Below are 19,950 nucleotides of genomic sequence, written 5' to 3' on the forward strand. Positions count from 1 at the left end.
GTGTGGGGTTGCTCCTCATCCAAGGGAGTGGGCTCACTCACAATTTTGCCCAAAAACACAGCCATGAATAAAGAATGGTACCAAAACACCCTCCAACAGCAACTTCTTCCAACAATCCAACAACAGTTTGGTGAAGAACAATGCATTTTCCAGCACGATGGAGCACTGTGCCATGAGGCAAAAGTGATTACTAAGTGGCTCAGGGACCAAAACGTTGAAATTTTGGGTCCATGGCCTGGAAACTCCCCAGATCGTAAAACTTGTGGTCAATCCTCAAGAGGCGGGTGGACAAACAAAAACCCACTAATTCTGACAAACTCCAAGAAGTGATTATGAAACAATGGGTTGCTATCAGTCAGGATTTGGCCCAGAAGTTGATTGAGAGCATGCCCAGTCGAATTGCAGAGGTCCTGAAAAAGAAGGGCCAACACTGCAAATACTGACTCTTTGCATAAATGTCATGTAATTGTCGATAAAAGCCTTTGAAACGTATGAAGTGCTTGTAATTATATTTCAGTACATCACAGAAACAACTGAAACAAAGATCTAAAAGCAGTTGAGCAGCAAACTTTGTGAAAACTAATATTTCTGTCATTCTGAAAACTTTTGGCCACGACTGTACACTAGCTCTGTTTGGACAAGACTAGTTTTTCCCTAAAGAGGCTGAGTAAATTTGTGTTCCTGTCTGTTTTTCTCACATAACCTTGGCAAAAAATTACAGAGCGGTGATTTATTTTTTTCATGACGCTTTGCAAATGTCATTCAGGGAAATAATGGTGTGGTAGGTGTAGTGGATGAAATATCGAAAATGTGGATTTCATCAGTTTTGACCTCTCTCTCTGTTTTCCTCCCTTTTCTCTGTCTTTTTTTTCTTTCTGCAGTACCTCGGTCTGGTGGAGGTAGAGGAGTCCAGAGGGATGCATGTGTGCGAAGATGCAGTGAAAAAACTGAAAGTGGTGAGTACTGTAGTGCTTTTCAACCCCACGCAATAAAACATACGTGAAAAAGCAAAGCTGTATAAAGCAAATTTGCAGCCAAATAAACTGTTTGTACATGTGACCATGGAGCACAAAACCAGTCTTAAGTAGCACGGTTTGTAGCAATAGCCAAAAATACATTGCATGGGTCAAAATTATAGATTTTTCTTTTATGCCAAAAATCATTAGGATATTAAATTCCATTAAGATTTTCTACCATGAATATATCAAAACTTAATTTTTGATTAGTAATATGCATTGCTAAGAATTTCATTTGGGCAACTCTAAAGGCAATTTTCTCAATATTTAGGTTTTTTTTTTTTGCACCCTCCAGATTTTCAAATAGTTGTATCTCAGCCAAATATTGTCCAAAAATAGTATTTTAATATTTTAATAATATGTCAATATTTAAAAAAAAAAAGACCCTTATGACTGGTTTTGTGGTCCAGGGTCACATATGTTTGTATAGTCAACCAGAATTTTGCCATCTTAACTCAATTATATTGAGTTAAGGCAAAATATCAAAAAAAATAAAATAAAAAAAAAATAATTTACATACGTTTTCTACAGCTGAGAGTCATAATTGTATAGTAATAGAAATTTCTATAGTGAATATACATTAAAATTCTATAGTGAATTTACATTATATATATTTTTAGTTTCATTGTTTTCTAAAATATTTATTTGCCAAGAAATTCTTTATATATATACTGTATATATTATATATTATATTGTATATATTAACCTCTATATAAACTATCTATTAATAAAAATCACAAAGTCATATAAATTATTAAATTAAAAAAGTATATAGTGAACAGTATCTTTGTAGGTCACAAAACAAACCAGACATAAAATAATAATAATAATATCTAAAAATGTATTATCATTATTATTATTATTATTATTATTATTATTATTATTATTATTATTATTATTATTATTATTATTATTCTTTACTGCAAAAAAAGCTTTTCTTACTTAGATTTTTTGTCCTGTTTCCAGCCAAAATATCTAAAAATATCTAAAAAGTATTTTCTAGACAAGTAAAAATATTGTCTTGTTTACAGAAAAACAAGTTAAAATTAAGATTTTGCTTGAAACGACCAAATTAATCTGCCAATGGGGTAAGAAAAATAATCTAGTTTTCTGTTTGAAATAAGATTATTTATTTTACCCCATTGGCAGATTATTTTGCTCGTTTTAAGCAAAAACTCACTTAATTTTGACTTCTTTTTTCTGAAAACAAGACAATAATTTTTACTTGTCTAGAAAATCCTTCTTGATTTAAGAATTTTTAGATATTTTGGCTGGAAGAGAAGCATAAAATGCCATCTAGATCAGTTTTTCAGATTTCAAAGTAAAAAAAAAAAATCAATTAATTTAGAAAAGAAAAATAAATTTCTATAGTGAATATAGATTGTTTTTGTAATTCTGAGCTGTAAAATATTTAATTGCCTAGAAATTGCTGTCTGAGCATTGCTTTATAAAATATTTCAAGTTTCTCTATCAGACAGGTTTTTTCTTTTTTAGACTGGAAGATTTCATATTGATCCAAAAATTCTGTATAGTGTACATTTGTATATAATCTTTGAGTAGGTCAGATTGAATCCAGCATAACCAGAAAGAAAAATTAAAAAGTAGACATAAAACTAGGTCTTTGTTTTGACCCCTAACACACAGACCAATTCACATCCACTTGTAGAAGCCCATATATCCTGCTTTCCTCATTGTGGGAGACCATAAGCTCTTTGAGGACCTCTGAGGACTTAAGACTTAATGTACTGAGAGTCTACGAAGTCTCATTTATTTTAAAAATCAATCTTTATGGAGCGTAGCTGCTCTGTCGATGGCTGCTGTCTTCAGTGTGGCTGCTCTGTCAATAGTCATATCCTGAACCTGCAAATCTCATTACTGAATTGTCAGAGCAGAACTGTAATATGGAATGATTTTTCGAATGTGAAAACTTTTCACCCACTAGTGCTGTCTGTGTGTGTGGCCCTTGTCTTTGGGGCCCCTCCATCTGTTCATATATGCTCTGCTCTTTCATCCCCATGTTGGCAGTTCCCGCTGTGTCTGTCTGCACAGTCACTTCATTTATTTTCTCTTCTTCCCCAAACCCCCCAAAGCCTTTATCTCATTCTGCTCTGAGCTTGTGTTTGTTCCTTATTCTTCCAGTCTCTTCTCCAGCCAGTGTAATTTCCTCAGTTTTCTGCTGTCTTAGCAAATTTGGACAGTGACTTTTTGGGATGCTTGTAACGTCAGCTCAATTTTTCTTGGTTTAGTTGCATGCTTCACTTTCAATTATTTCTACAGTCTTTCACAGATTAAATGCGTTTCACGGTGTACTAAACTTCACTCTCTCAGACAGACTTGCACTCACAACAGATTCACTGAAAGATTTAAACCCTGATCTAAAACCTAGAGAGCTGCCTTGCAGTCCACTGAGCCTGTCCTAAATGTGCACTTGATGTGTAACTGCAGTCTTTATGCGATGCTGCCTTGCTTCTTGAGTTTGGCGATGTAAATAACACTAATAATACTAATAGTAATGCCCTACTTTTCAAAAATTAGGCACGCGTTATAAAGTCAGGATAGCAAGATCGCGAGTTTATATCTCGCAATTTTGACTTAATAACTCACAATTTTAAGTTTGTATCTCGTAATTCAGACTTTTTCCCGCAATTGCGAGTTTATATCTAGCAATTCTGACTCTATAACGCGCAATTTTTAGTTTGTATCTTGTGATTGAGACTTTTTTCCCCACAATTGTGAATTTATATCTTGCAATTTTGACTTTATAACTCACAATTATGTTTGTATCTCGCAATTCTGGATCTTTTTAGCAATTGCGAATTTATATCTCACAATTTTGACTTTATAACTCACAATTGTGTTTGTATCTCACAATTCTAACTTTTTTTTATAATATATAAAGTAATAAAGTCCAATTTTGATGGTGGGGGGGGGGACTGATATGTTCTCAGAATTGTGTTTATATCTCACAGTTCTGACTTTATAACTCACAACTGCGAGTTAATAAAGTTAGAATTGTTAGATGTGATTCGCAATTGTGTGAAAAGTAAGCAGAATTGTGAGATAAGAAGTCGCAATTACCTTTTTTATTTTGTATTTATTTAATATTTTGTATTATATTTAATTATATTAATTTATATATATTTTATAATTGTATTATTTATATTTATTTTACATTGGACTGTGGTTAAAAACTATAAAAAAAAATTAAGTGTGATATAAAATTAATTTGGTAAATAATTTACTTAAGGGCAAATGTAGTAGTAGTAATAATAATAATGCCCTACTGTTCAAAAGTTTGGGGTCAGTATGATTTTTTTTTTTTTTTTTTTTTTAAATGTTCATGCTCACCAAAGTAGCATTTATTTGATTAAAAATACAATAAAACTAGTAATATTGTGAAATATTATTTAAATGTAAAATAACTTTCTCTTTTATATGTTTATGTTTTAAAATGTAATTTATTCTTGTGTTGCAAAGCTGAATTTTCAGCAGCCATTACTTCAGTCTTCAGTGTCACATAGCTATTCAGAAATCATTGCAATTAATAATTATAAAACTTGGACTATTTGGAATGGTATAGAACTTTGGATTTTCCCATAGACTGTGACAGTTTGCAAAGGGCATGAATAATTTTGGACATGCCCCTTTTTCTTTAAATGTTAAAAAAAAAAAAAGCTGAGAAATTTTTTTTTTCCCACAATGATGCCTCATGTACATCGTCTTATTATCTTTTAGGAGAAACCTGTGTCATTTCCGGTCCAAAAAACTAACTTTAAGTCAGAATTTGCCAGGGCTATGAATCATTTCAGGCTTGACTGTGTATATATATATATATATATATATATATATATATATATATACATATATATTCTCACACAGATGAACTCTTGAGTTCTTATCACATTTTATTACCATTTTCTAAACTATAGCTATAGCAATTAGTGTAAAATACCCATTTGACTGTATATAAAAAAAAGAAGTATAATATAAAGAAAACAAATGTAAAATTTGGTAAATAATATTTATGTAAGGGCAAATATAGTAATAATAGTTATCATAATAATACTCCATTATAATAATAACCAAAAAATATAAAAATGGACATTGTTTTCAAGCCTTTATGGGTCTTGTTCCTGGTACTAACTGCATTGCATCCCATGTCAGCATGCTGTTGGGCAGCTCTCTGATCCGCTGTAGTACAAATTAGGCTGACAAAAGCTAAATCTGTCATGGAAATGTCAAAAATAGCAAAGATGCGTGTGCTAGAATGCTTGCTGCAGAGCAAATCAAAACCTCTGCAGTAGTGCCAATATCCTGTTGTGTCAAAAGGCTGATTTTGCTTCAATATTTCTTCTCAGAGTGGGAAAAAAACTGTCAAGGCTGTGCTTTGGGTGTCTGCCGATGGCCTGAGAGTAGTGGACGACAAAACCAAGGTAAGTGTGTATTAGCACTTTGTTTGTTTCCATTTTAACTCAAGCAAAAAAACTTTTTGAAGCTGCAAAAAGCTCCCAAACCATTAATTAACCCAGTCCGTAAGCAAAGAGAGTAGATCTGTAGGAAACACAAAACATGCAGTAGGAGGAAGCTGGCAGGTCTCCAGAAGACCCATCACATGACCATCCGGCTTCATGAGAGATCACTTAGACCGTCTCAGACACGAGATGACTTTTAAGGCCAAGGGTTCCCGTGTCTCTCACGGTTGGCTTTTTCTTTTCAAAGTTCGGGATTAATGTAACATCCTTCCCCCACACAAACCCCGGAAAGTTAACCAGAAAAGGTCAAAGGCCTCACATAATGAGTTCAATTATCCCCCGTTCCTCCTTTTCAGCTTGCACAGTATAAGGCGGAAGGCCACAAAGCTTTCTTTTTTTGTTTCTCGTAAGGGCCTCAGACGCAGTCGTTCACTCACTATGCCCTTCTGGTAATCCTCCCGTATGCATATGAGTCAGCAGTACCACGTAATCCTTCCTGCCACTGTTACACACCACCTGTGTGTCCCGAAACGCCTCCTCTTTCCTCTCGTGTTAAACTTCACTTGTCAATATATTAAAAATAGTAAAAGGCAGGGCTCAACTCTAAGGATTTTTCTACTGGCTCAGTTGGACCAGTGGTTCAAATTTTTCATTGCCCTGCCAAAATTTTCATTAGTTTCGCCAAAATAAAATAAAATACAATAAAATATAATAGTTATTGTTTTCATTGTTTTTGACTATGTGACCAATAGAATAAAGACAGATAAAGTAAACAGTATTTTTCAGGTACAGAAATTGAATGATCAATTGTAACCAAAAATAAAAATTTGCTGAAAATGTACCAAGGTCATCCAAGATGTAGAAGGATTTTTTCATCGAAAAAAATGTGACCCTGGACCTCTAAACCAGTAATAAGGGTCAATTTTTGGAAATTGAGATTTATACGTTATCTGAAAATGAATAAATAAGCTGTGCATTGTTGTATCGCCGTTTGTTATTTGGCTGAGATACAACTATTTGAAAATCTGGAATCTGAGGGTGCAAACAAATCAGAATATTGTGAAAATCGCCTTTAAAGTTGTTCAAATGAAGTTCTTAGCAATGCATATTATTAATCAAAAATTAAGTTTTGATATATTAACGGTAGGAAACTTACTAAATATCTTCATGGAACATGATCTTAATATCCTACTGATTTTTGGCATAAAAGGAAAATCGATCATTTTGAGCCATGCATTGTATTACTGACTGCTGGTTTTGTGGTCCAGGGTCACAAATCTAAAGATATTTATCATTACATCACTTGCTCACCAATGGATCCTCTGCAGTAAATGGGTGCCATCAGAATGAGAGTCCAAACAGCTGATGAAAACATCACAATAATCCACAAGTCCGACTCCAGAACATTAACATGGCCAAAAATTGGCCATAATCAATAATACCACTTCCTCCAGTGAAAAAGTCCATCCTTTGTTGTCCTCTCATACCAACATATTTGTTTACAACTGTTTTAGACCGTTTTCACTTGAAACAGTGCTTGGTCTGTGCATATTTCTCTTCTGATTCAAACAAGAAAACTTTTTCACTAAGATAACTCACATTTTTTGCTAAAAGCAATGATTGTTTGAGTAATATTAATGACAGGCAGCAGCAGGTATATTAGGCTGCTGTCACTTTAAAACCTAATGCACAGATCCAATATAGCCTACTGATACGCATCCAATTTATTTCTGAAATGTTTATGTTCATTTAGAACATAACCAACTGTGTTTATGAGGATACTTGCCATATTTTGACAGTTTGTGTGTATTTGTGTGTTCCAGCACAATAAGATGCGAAAGAGAACTTAATTATGGTGTACTTATTTTTCTACCTGATCTTATGACAAAAACGTACCTGTGGGAACTTTTTCGTATAATGCGAAATATATACCAATAAGTGGAAATCAACACTAGAGCCGGTTAAACAGTGAGCACTTGTAATCGCTTTCATGCACGGTTATGATTACAGCTCCATATGTTTTGCTTTTTGGACATAACAAGTTTGCTCAGTAGGTCAGCCGCCAATTTTTTTTAATTGACCAAGTACTAAATTTTCACGTCTTCTTGTGCTTGAATCGTTTAAATGTTTAAATTGCCAAAACACATGCAGAGGATAAACGTTCTTGACTTCCTTGAATTCACACTTGTCCTGGGCTGTCAGGCAGTGCTTATTGTCGAGCCCTGAAAGTGTTATTGATTTCAAGACCTGACTGTCTTATTCCTGACAACTGAGATGAGTCAGCAATCATGGAGCCATAAAGTTCTTCCCGTCCACTGTAAATCCCCCTGTCTGCCCCGACAAGAACACAGTCATCCATGACAAAGCTTTTAGAGCCCTAACCGGGCCCCTTCGGTCAGTAATTGGCGAACAATGAATGAACCCCTCACCTCGACCCAGTCTTCCTCTGCTTCACCCCTCACCTACTACTTCTACAGTGTTCAGCTCATGCATTATGTATTTACTGTGGCCCCCTAACAAGGAAACACTAGCCACTGTTACAGTGGGAGGTCCAGGCTACACAAAAAGCTTCAGTCATGTTAGAAGAATCAAAAGGACAAAACGGTACAATAAGGTTGGGTCATGGAGAAATAGGAATAAATAAGGAAGAATCTAGTTTAATGCCTGCTTTCTAGATTTTGGGATGTAGTATAAAGTTTGTATGCAAGTTGGTTTCATGTTCAATTTGATCGATTTAAGCACTTTCAAAATACTTTGCTTTCTTTTTATTTTTAAACTTTTTATGTAATTTAAAGGGATAATTCACCCAAAAATGAAAATTAGCCCATGATTTACTCATCCTCAAGCCATCCTAGGTGTACAGTCGTGGCCAAAAGTTTTGAGCATTACTTAAATATTGGAAATTGGAAAAGTTGCTGCTTAAGTTTTTATAATAGCAATTTGCATATACTCCAGAATGTTATGAAGAGTGATCAGATGAATTGCATAGTCCTTCTTTGCCATGAAAATTAACTTAATCCCGGAAAAAAAACTTTCCACTTCATTGTTAAGAAGGCTTCAGGGCGTCCAAGAAAGTCCAGCAAGCGCCAGGATCGTCTCCTAAAGAGGATTCAGCTGCGGGATCGGAGTGCCACCAGTGCAGAGCTTGCTCAGGAATGGCAGCAGGCAGGTGTGAGCGCATCTGCACGCGCAGTGAGGCCAAGACTTTTGGAAGATGTCCTGGTGTCAAGAAGGGCAGCAAAGAAGCCACTTCTCTCCAAAAAAAAAAACATCAGGGACAGATTGATCTTCTGCAAAAAGTATGTCGAATGGACTGCTGAGGACTCGGGCAAAGTCATATTCTCCGACGAAGCCTCTTTCCGATTGTTTGGGGCATCTGGAAAAAGGCTTGTCCGGAGAAGAAAAGGTGAGCGCTACCATCAGTCCTGTGTCATGCCAACAGTAAAGCATCCTGAGACCATTCATGTGTGGGGTTGCTTCTCATCCAAGGGAGTGGGCTCACTCACAATTTTGCCCAAAAACACAGCCATGAATAAAGAATGGTACCAAAACACCCTCCAACAGCAACTTCTTCCAACAATCCAACAACAGTTTGGTGAAGAACAATGCATTTTCCAGCACGATGAAGCACCGTGCCATGAGGCAAAAGTGATAACTAAGTGGCTCGGGGACCAAAACGTTGAAATTTTGGGTCCATGGCCTGGAATCTCCCCAGATCTTAATCCCATTGAGAACTTGTGGTCAATCCTCAAGAGCGGGTGGACAAACAAAAACCCACTAATTCTGACAAACTCCAAGAAGTGATTATGAAAGAATGAGTTGCTATCAGTCAGGATTTGGCCCAGAAGTTGATTGAGAGCATGCCCAGTCGAATTGCAGAGGTCCTGAAAAAGAAGGGCCAACACTGCAAATACTGGCTCTTTGCATAAATGTCATGTAATTGTCGTTAAAAGCCTTTTAAACATATGAAGTGCTTGTAATTATATTTCAGTACATCACAGAAACAACTGAAACAAAGATCTAAAAGCAGTTGAGCAGCAAACTTTGTGAAAACTAATATTTGTGTCATTCTCAAAACTTTTGGCCACGACTGTATATATATGGCTTTCTTCTTTCAGCTGAGAACAGTCTTGAGTTATAGTTAAAAAAATGTTCTGGTTCTTCCAAGCTTTATAATGGCAGTGAATGGCTGTTGAGATTTTGAAGTCCAATAATGTTCATCCATTCATCATAAAAAGTACTCTGGAAGTACCGCTGCAACACAGTTAGCGGAAGCTAGCAATTACGTTTGCTAAAGTTTTAAATATAGATATTTGTCTTACACAAATGCATTGATTCACTTCAAAAGGCCGTTACAAACCTCCCAGAGCTGTTTGGAGTACTTTTTATGATGGATGGATGCACTTTATTGGACTTCAAAATCTCAACACCCATTTAATGCCATTATAAAGCTTGGAAGAGCCAGGACATTTTGCAATATTTCAGATGCCACAGTGACCGATCTGCCCATTCTCTTTTTTTAATCTGTAGGACCTCATTGTTGACCAGACCATTGAGAAGGTGTCCTTCTGCGCACCTGACCGTAATTACGATAAGGCATTCTCCTACATCTGCCGTGATGGAACGACTCGCCGCTGGATGTGCCACTGCTTCATGGCCTTGAAGGACTCGGTGAGGAGAACCCAGCGGGGATTAATTCTTCAGCCTCTGTTCCCCACAAAGTGGGATTAAGATAGGGATTATGGCAGTGTTATCTCAACCGGAATAACCGCTCAGAGACTGTTATCTGCACTTGGGGCACAGAGAAAAACACATTAAGGACTCGAATGAAATGGAATTTTGATTAGGATCCCAAAACTAGTCTAGACAAAAACATTTTGTGACCATATGATGTTTTTGTCTGGCCTATAACAATAACAGCAAAACAGCAAACACAGACTAACCTAGTTATGCTACTCTGAAATAGAAGAGATCATACAAAATGTTTTGTTTTATTTAGTACTGACCTAAATAAGATATTTCACATAAAATATGTTTACATATAGTTCACAAGAGAAAATAATAGTTGAATTTATAAAAATGGTCCTGTTCAAAAGTTTACATATACTTGATTCTCAATACTGTGTTGTTACCTGAATTATCCACAGCTGGGGTTTTTTTTTTTGTTTAGTGATAGTTGTGAGTCCCTTGTTTGTTCTGAACACTGCCCACTGTCCTTCAGAAAAATTCTTCGGTTGGTCAGCATTTTTGTGTATTTGAACCCTTTCCAACAATGACTGTATGATCTTTTCACACTAAGGACAACTGAGGGGGGTGAAAACTTTTGGAATTTAAAGATAAGGGTAAATTTAATTAATTTTATCTTCTGGGAAACATGTAAGTATATTCTGTAGCTTCTGAAGGGCAATACTAAATGAAAAAATATATATTTATTTAGCAAAATAAGAAAAATGTACACATCTTTTGAATATTCTGTTCAAAAGTTTTCACCCCTGGCTTTTAATGCATCATTTTTTTCTTTTGAAGCATCAGTGAGTGTTTGAACCTTCTGCAATAGTTGAATATGAGTCCCTCAGTTGTCCTCAGTGTGAAAAGAAGGGTCTCAAAATAATACAGTCATTGTTGAAAATGGTTCAAATACACAAAAAAGCTGAAAAACCAAAGAATTTGTGAGACCTAAAGGATTTTTCTGAAGAACAGCAGGCAGTTTAACTGTTCAGGACAAACAAAGGACTTATGAACAACTATTACGAAACACACACAAAAAAAAGCTGTGGATCATTCAGGTAACAACACAGTTTTACGATTCAAGTGTATGTAAACTTTTGAACAGGGTCGTTTTTAAAAATTGAACTATTATTTACTCTTGTGGACTATATGTAAACATATTTTATGTGAAATATCTTATTCAGCTCAGTACTAAATAAAAAAAGAACATGCTTTTTGTGTGATCCCTCTTATTTTGTTAAAATAATTACAATTTTGCAGATTCTGCAAAGTGTATGTAAACGTATGACCTCAACTGTATTTATCTATATTTTAATATCATCATGGTTAACAAAATATTATTAAATTATTATGATAAGTCTACATACATAGGAAAAAATAAGCGTAATTTAAAATATATTATCAGAGGTCTTTAATATCTTCAATTATATGTATTTGTATTACGTTTGAAAAGTTAACATTAACTTTTGCCTTAAAAATATTACATGCTAATGTAACATCCTCCACAACATTAGGGTGAACGTTTGAGCCATGCGGTCGGATGCGCCTTTGCCGCTTGCCTTGAGCGAAAGCAGCGCAGAGAGAAGGAGTGCGGGGTTACGGCTTCCTTCGACGCAAGCCGCACATCGTTTGTGAGGGAAGGCTCCTTCCGCGTCTCCTCTGCTGGACAGCAAAGTGACCGGGAAGACATCATGAAACAACTGCAGGACAAAAAGAAAGGTCAGCCTCATTACAATCACTCTCAAACACCAAAGGCCTTTATTGTGAAAAATGATTCTTATTAGTGAATATGTCTCTCTGTAGAAGCATGTGGCATTTCTGCAATGCCACCTGGAAACGCTTCTCCTCCAGAGGGAGCGGCTTCACCGGGGGAGCGAGCGGAGCCAGGAGGGCCTCACGCCATCCCGCGCCGCCACGCTCCTATTGAACAGCTGGTGCGGCAGGGATCTTTCCGCGGCTTTCCACAACTTAGCCAGAAGAACTCACCTTTCAAACGGCAGCTCTCTCTACGCTTGAATGATCTCCCATCAACCCTGCAGCGCAAGACGGACTTCCAGACCAAGAACCCAGGTTAGTTGTTTTTGTGTACTCAAGCAGCGTAAGCGTAATGGAACCGTAATGTTGACCCAGAACTGTTTACCCGTTGATAGTACTGACCGGCATTTATATGTACTGTGCGTGATCAACCAGAGGACATTTCAAATGTATCTCATGTTGAACCTGCAAACAAATCAGTACAAAAGCACTCAGTTTCCAATAAAACCTTATGATTGTACCATAAAATTGTTTGAGCGTATATTCCAGAACCATAAACTGCTGCATTTACCTGTAGATATGTCATTTACAGGTACTTTCCCATTGATCCTTTCTAGTGTAGTGCTCTATAAATAACATGTTTTGATGAAAATTGAACTGCTGTCTCTGATCTTTAGCTTAATACCTTAGACTAGATTCTAAAAGGGGAATTATGGGTTGTTTTTAACAAAGCCATGTTTGACAGGGTTTATAAATAGACAGTTCAAAAGAACAGGATTTATTTGAAATATAAATCTTTTAATTTCTTTTAATCTTTTATACAGTTGAAGTCAAAAGTTTACATGCACCTTGCATAATCTGCAAAATGTTATTTATTTAACTAAAATAAGAGGGATTATACAAAATGCATGTTATTTTTTATTTAGTACTGACCTGAATAAGATATTTCGCATAAAAGACATTTACATATAGTCCACAAGAGAAAATAATAGTTGAATTTATAAAAAGGACCCTATTCAAAACTTTACATACGCTTGATTTTTAATACTGTGTTGTTACCTGAATGATCCACAGCTGTTTTTTTTTTTTGTTGTTGTTTAGCGATAGTTGTTTATGAGTCCCTTGTTTGTCCTGAACAGTTAAACTGCCTGCTGTTCTTCAGAAAAGTCCTTCAGGTTCCACAGATTATTTGGTTTTTCAGCAATTTTTGTTTATTTGAACCCTTTCCAACAATGACTGTGTGATTTTGAGATCCATCTTTTCACACTGAGGACAACTGAGGGACTCATATGCAACTATTACAAAAGGCTCAAACGCTCACTGATGCATTAAGAGTTGGGGGTGAAAACTTTTGAATGGAATGAAGATTGTGAAGTTTGTCTTTTTTTTGCCTTAATATCATATTTTTTTTCCATTTAGTACTGTCCTTCAGAAGCTACAGAAGACACTTACATGTCCCTCAGTTGTCCTCAGTGTGAAAAGATGGATCTCAAAATCATACAGTCATTGTTGGAAAGGGTTCAAATACACAAAAATGCTGCTAAAAACATTTTGGGACCTGAAGGATTTTCCTGGATAGGATATATTATCTTTCTGGAAGGATACATTACTGAACTGATATTGAACTATCGGATATCCAGGTTATTTTAGCAACCAAAATCTGAAATGAGCCATACAGGTGTGATTGACCTTTTCTATTGTTTTGTGTCAGTTCCAGAGATGGATCTATCAGTGGCTGGAGAGGCGGACAGTATAAATGCTCTGTGCAGCCAAATCAACAGCTCTTTCACCAAACCATCTGAGGATCTGTGTGCCAAAGCCACCAGCAACTGCTTACCAGTTTGCAACGCTCCACCTGCCATTCCCCCTCCACCTGCTCCACTGCAAGGTAACACAGATGGCATAATTCCACACAAACACACACTAGTGGTTAAAAGTGTACAATAAGATTTTTAAACAACATAAAAATGATGACAATTATAATATGACAGGTACTGATTATGTGCTATATTCAATGATATAATTGTCTAATGTTAGTTTGAATATCATATTATACCCATACTGAAATCAATAATAGATAATTTACCTCAGATCTTGAAAATATGTTTAAGCAAACATATACGTTAAAACGGTGAGCTTAATAAAAACCAAGTGTTTGTCATGACAAAGATGGTATCAATCAGTATGTAATTTTAATAATGTTAGAAAGGTTTCATATTTATGAATTAGATTATAAACTTTTGTTGGGAGTGCAGTGCACTTCTGTGCTTCTGAATGGCTGTGATATTTCAGTGACGCATTGCGTCTGGTGTGGACAGCAATTGAAAAGCGCTTATTATTTTTGTGGAACTCATGATAACTTTTTATAATGTTTACTGTTACTTTTGATCAATTTAATACATCCTTGCTGAATAAAAATGTATATTTTTTATCTTACTTACCCCAAACCTTTGAATGGTAGTATATCACGAAAATATAAAGCACTTTTTATTTAGTACTTTTTTATTAGTCTTCCCATTAACGCCATTATATTGTTCATTTAGACTGATTCACCAATGTGGAACGCGCACAAGCGCAAGAGGCGGGATTTATCGCATGAAGCAATAACAGCCAATCATAACCAGTTATATCCAATTATATCACTTTTTTTTCTTTTTTGATCAAATAATGCAGCCTTAAAGAGCATAAGAGACTTTTTTCAGCAACATTAAAAATTCTTAATATTTCAAACCTTCAATCGGTACAGTCAAACCAAAAATTCATTCAGACACCTTCAACATTTCTCACATTATCAGTTTATTTGCTATAGTTTAGAAAATGGTAAAAAAATATGGCCTTTGGTAATTATGTGTCAGAACAAATTTATATTGATAATGTCAGATAACTTTGATAGAAAGGTATGTAATGGATTAAAATCAGCCAAAAATTCAGATAACTGTTAGTATGACAATATTTACACAACTATCAATACTTTGTTTACCAATTACCAAGCAATACTTAATTTTGTTCAGTCTGTGGTGTAAAAAAAAGTCACATTAGCAATTAAAGAAAAAACACTTAAGGGGATAGTTCACCCACAAAAAGGAAAATTTGATGTTTATCTGCTTACCCCCAGGGCATCCAAGATGTAGGTGACTTTGTTTCTTCAGTGGAACACAAACAAAGATTTTTAACTCAAACCGTTTGTCTGTCAGTCATATAATGGCAGTCAATGGGATCCATGTCAAAAAAACATACACAGACAAAAAAAAAATTAAACCTTGCGACTCTTAACGGTGCTTAACACACAACAAAATCGGTCTGTGCAAGAAACTGAACAGTATTTATATAACTTTTTACCTCTGATCCACAGCAATGTCCAACTGTCCTGAGCGCGTTCACAACACAGCAACTATACCTTCAGTCGATCAGGGAGTCGTGAACAGTCAACACTCACAACACTTTTAATCGGTTGCAACAATCAGGATAAGCACCATAATTACCATTTTGAGTAGCTGTCGTACCCACAATCTCTCTGTGTAAACAATGAGTGATGTATACGCGCGACAGATCGTTTCTATGCATGCGTCTACTATGCCAGAGCACGTTGACGCGCCACGCGCTGGCTGTTGTGAACACTCTCAGGACAGTTGGACATTGTGGTGGGTCAGAGGTAAAAAAATGATATAAATACTGTTCAGTTTCTTGCACAAACAGATTGTTTTGTGTGTTAAGACCTCAATGTATCATCACAAGCCACAGGGTTTAATTTGGTTTTGTCTGGGTATGTTTTTTGACTCTGAAAGCGGTGGACCCCATTGACTGCCATTATATGAAAGATTGCAATGGTTTGAGTTTGAGAGAGACAAAAATCTTTGTTTGTGTTCTACTAAAGAAACAAAGTCACCTACATCTTGGATGCCCTGGGGGTAAGCAGATAAACATCAAATTTTAATTTTTAGGTGAACTATTTCTTTAAGCAAATCATGGTTAGGTCAAAGTGTCAGAATAATTTTTGGTCTCAAATTCTACTGTATGAAGAATCTTTGGGTATAAAATGTCACAGTTTACTTTATTTTGCTATTCTCACTTACATAAATTAACTATAGCAGGGGTGCCCAGACACAGTCCTGGAGGACCGGTGTCCTGCAGAGTTTAGCTCCAACCTCAATTAAACACACCTGAAAAAGCTAATCAAGCTCTTACTAGGCATACTTCCCAGCAGGTGTGTTGAGGCAAGTTGGAACTAAACTCCACAGGACACGACCCACCAGGACCGAGTTTGGGCACCCCTAGTCTCACGTAGCCAGACCTTCAGACTGACGGCTGAAGGTCTGGAATTCATGGCAGCTTTCACAAGGCAGCTTTCATAACGCCCATAAGGCCGTTTGACCGACATGTCAAACAACTAATCACAGTTCGTTTCGTCAGCATCACGTTTCGGTGCGTGGAAATGCAACAAGTCAGTCACTGAAATAACCAGCATCGAAAGTTAACGAAGAAGAGGGAGAACAAGCAGTGAGTCAGTAATTTGTTCGCGGACGTCGCAAATGTGTATAACAACAATGGCGTCTGCATAAGTGTCTTTTAGCAAAACGCAGAGTAAATCAGTCTGCGCTTTGTTTCCCAGCGGAAATCCGATCAAATTCAACGACGACTTCGACATTCCTGAAGTGTTTCCAGTTAAGTGTACCATATGCATCAGATGTTTAGCCAATGTTCCGTGGGCGTGACGTCTGAGGCTGAGACTAGGGCACCCCTGAACTATAGTGTCCTGCACGCTCTAGTAAAAAAAAAAATATCAAAAATTATATCTGGTGTCTGAATAATTTTTGGATTGACTGTACATGGTGAATAAGTAATATTTTAACATTCTTACCCCTCTTATTCCCCAGCTACAAGCTCATGGGTTCAAACAGAGCCGACTGTCCAGTCTCCTCCACCCGTTCCTCAAGGCGGCCACAAGCGAACCCCATCTGAAGCAGAGCGCTGGCTGGAGGAAGTGGCTAAAGCGGTGAAATCCCAGCAGCAGATTCCACCAACCCTACCACCACCACCCACTCAGCAACCTCCACCCGTGCCCACCATGCCTATCGCACCTGGTTCCCTCCCTTCCTCAATGCAGCCGTTCCCAATGGCCTTCGACATCACTCCCGCACCCGTAGGCATGTTCGCCCAACAGCCTCTTCAACCGGCGTTTGTACCTATGCAGCCATACATGCCCAGCCTGGCCAACAGCATGACCTATCCCAATGCCAGTGTGCCCGTGGTGGGCATCACACCATCGCAGATGGTGGCTAATGCATTCTGCACTGCGACCGGAACAGGAGGTGGTGGGGTGGCGATGGGGGTCGGGATGGGCCCGAAGACGTGTACGCTTGGAGGAGGGCAACAATCGGCTTTCCCTACTCTGTCCGGAGGCTTCCCAACCACGACGTTCGCTTCACCTCCAACCGCCAACGGGCATCCGCATAACTCCTTTCCATCAACGACCACGAGTATGAGCATCACACACAACGGTACTACCGTAAAAAGCGGCAACGGTTGGCCGATGGAAGGTCTGAATCCGAATCCCACATGCAGTTCACAGGAGGCAGAGCATTTTGAGGCAAAGTGGGCTGCTCTAGAGTCTAAATCGCAACCGAAGGCGCAAAACCCTTTTTCGAATGACTTAACGAAGACTTTTGAGATCGAACTATAATTCTAAGGAGACTGAACTATTTCATACCCTATTCCCCTTCCCCTTTTTTGTCTCCTAAAGGGTGTTCTTATGCTCCCGGTCTGTTTAAGGGCATTGGTTGCTAGGTTGCAGAATCAGACTCAAGATTTGGAGACAGAACAGAAAGACCGTCACAACATGTTCGGCACTTACAAGACTTACAAGTTTGAAAGAAAAACCTGCACATTACGTTCACCAGTAATGACCCTTGCTTGGAAATACTGAAATTAGCGGATGGTCGAAATGTATTTATTGTTCTTACTTGATTTGAATGGTTATTTTTAATCAGATTCTAAGTTTTCCCTTATTTATTTATATTGAACAGGGTGAAGGATTACAGGTGGAATAAATTGGCTACTTGAAAACGGATTCACCAAAATGATAGATGAAATAATTTGAGTTACATTATCTTGTAGAACTCTTGAGTTTACGTTGTGGTGTAAATAGCATGCGTTCAGTTTACTTTATTTATTGCCATGTGGCTATTTAATTTTATTAATTCCAAATGAATCATCCACTTTGAACCAAGTGGATACCAAAAGTTCCACCAACAGCACATTCCAACCCTGAAAAACTAGACCGAAATGCCACTGTAGTGACCTTGACCTTTGGTGATGAACCTTTTAGAGATTTGGAACAACATGAGGTTTATAGTTTTATTTTTATAATCCACTCAGCCAAATATGAATTTGGTCAACTTGATCATTATCGTCAATGGGTTCATAGGCCTTCTCAACTGTAAAGAATGTATTTCAGAAACTCTATGACCATTCTAAGGTGGTAAAATGACTAAATGTATTAGAATTGGTGGTTGTGAAGGCGGAAAATGGTTAAAGATGGAGGTTATAGTGTTCGTTTTTTTGCAAGCAACGACTACATGGACTCTTAAAGGGACAGAGTCATTTGGTCCCGTTCATGCATGCTTAAAATATCCCATATTACAGTACAGTATGTTAAAACATTGAATATGCATATTAGTCTTGGCTTTTGTTTCTTATCACCACTGTTTCACTCGCTCTGGTCTAAGAAAAAGAATAATTGTCTGTAATTGCAGGCGAATAATGGCACGCACTCAACATAATATGATCTCATGCAGTTATTGTAAAAATAGATTCAGATCCTGCTCATTCAAAAGGGTTTGTATTTTCCCAACTTCAGGCACATTTATGATTTAATAATGCTTAACGGTTGTATTTTTTTTTTGGAAAAGTGTACGAATAAGATGTTGAATGCTCTTTCTGGAGTGTGTGGAAGCCTGCAAGTGTCAAAAGCTAGATGATCAAAGTCAGACTGCACACTGTGCTCGGTGAGGTGAACGAAAACACTCTTCCTGTGGAGATTTAATAGCAGTGGACATTCAAGGCAGGCACAATGTTTTTAACTGTTTCAAAAGGCCATGTGTACTAAATTGACCTCACGGTTTTCTTATCAATTGTTTATTACAGGGTCAAGCGGGTCTATTGTGGCGCAATGAATCTGAAAATAGTCCTTTTTCCAAAGACAATGCATTTGTAATTTGGCTAAGCGTTATGTTGTATGGCGTCAAACGGATGAATTTGTTATACTCGATTGCCCTGGCTCTTTTTGTCACACTCTCTCTCTCCCCTTGACAAATTCTAGGTTTTTCAAAACCAGGGAACTAAATTACCTCATAAAGTTGATTGTAAACTTTAGTGTAGTGATAACAAACCAGTGGAGTTTATTTTTAATCTTTATTTACAGAATTTTGTATTTAAACCTACATATTTCTATTGTAATTACATTGTATAAAAGATAAATAAATAATATAATATAAACAATGGGTACCTTTGTTGGTGGCTTGATTCATGTACATCATGCATATATACAAAGGAGATCAAGTTTATTCCCCTTCATTACTCATTTACAAATATATATATATATATATATATATATATATATATGTTCACATTATCCACATTATTTTCTGTGGTCAACTTCATTATACTTTATATAAGTAATAAGGATATGATAAAGTTATGTTCTCTGATGAAAGTAAATTTTGCATTTCCTTTGGAAATCAGGGTCCCAGAGTCTGGAGGAAGAGAGGAGAGGCACAGAATCCACGTTGCTTGAGGTCCAGTGTAAAGTTTCCACAGTCAGTGATGGGGTGCCATGTCATCTGCTAATGATGGTCCACTCTGTTTTCTGAGGTCCAAGGTCAACGCAGCTGTATACAGGACGTTTTAGAGCACTTCATGTTCTAAACTCGCCTGAACTTAACCCCATAGTGAAGAGGAAGATGCCATAGGCCAGAAACAAA

General features: G+C 36.9%; 1 protein-coding gene across 1 annotated transcript in view; it reads left to right on the top strand.

Moving 5' to 3' along the window:
* numbl (NUMB like endocytic adaptor protein) overlaps positions 1-19,460 on the top strand; it is a 39,802-nt gene extending 20,342 nt beyond the window's left edge. Inside the window, exons 3-9 of the mRNA XM_073817701.1 lie at positions 882-956; positions 5,375-5,449; positions 10,019-10,159; positions 11,731-11,935; positions 12,020-12,286; positions 13,683-13,859; positions 16,846-19,460. Coding sequence (XP_073673802.1) covers positions 882-956; positions 5,375-5,449; positions 10,019-10,159; positions 11,731-11,935; positions 12,020-12,286; positions 13,683-13,859; positions 16,846-17,651 — 1,746 coding nt within the window. The 3' untranslated portion in view covers positions 17,652-19,460. The remainder of the gene's footprint in view (positions 1-881; positions 957-5,374; positions 5,450-10,018; positions 10,160-11,730; positions 11,936-12,019; positions 12,287-13,682; positions 13,860-16,845) is intronic.
* The last annotated feature ends 490 nt before the right edge of the window (positions 19,461-19,950 follow it).

The sequence above is a fragment of the Garra rufa genome, chromosome 14, assembly GCF_049309525.1.
Source record: "Garra rufa chromosome 14, GarRuf1.0, whole genome shotgun sequence".
Taxonomy (NCBI): domain Eukaryota; kingdom Metazoa; phylum Chordata; class Actinopteri; order Cypriniformes; family Cyprinidae; genus Garra; species Garra rufa.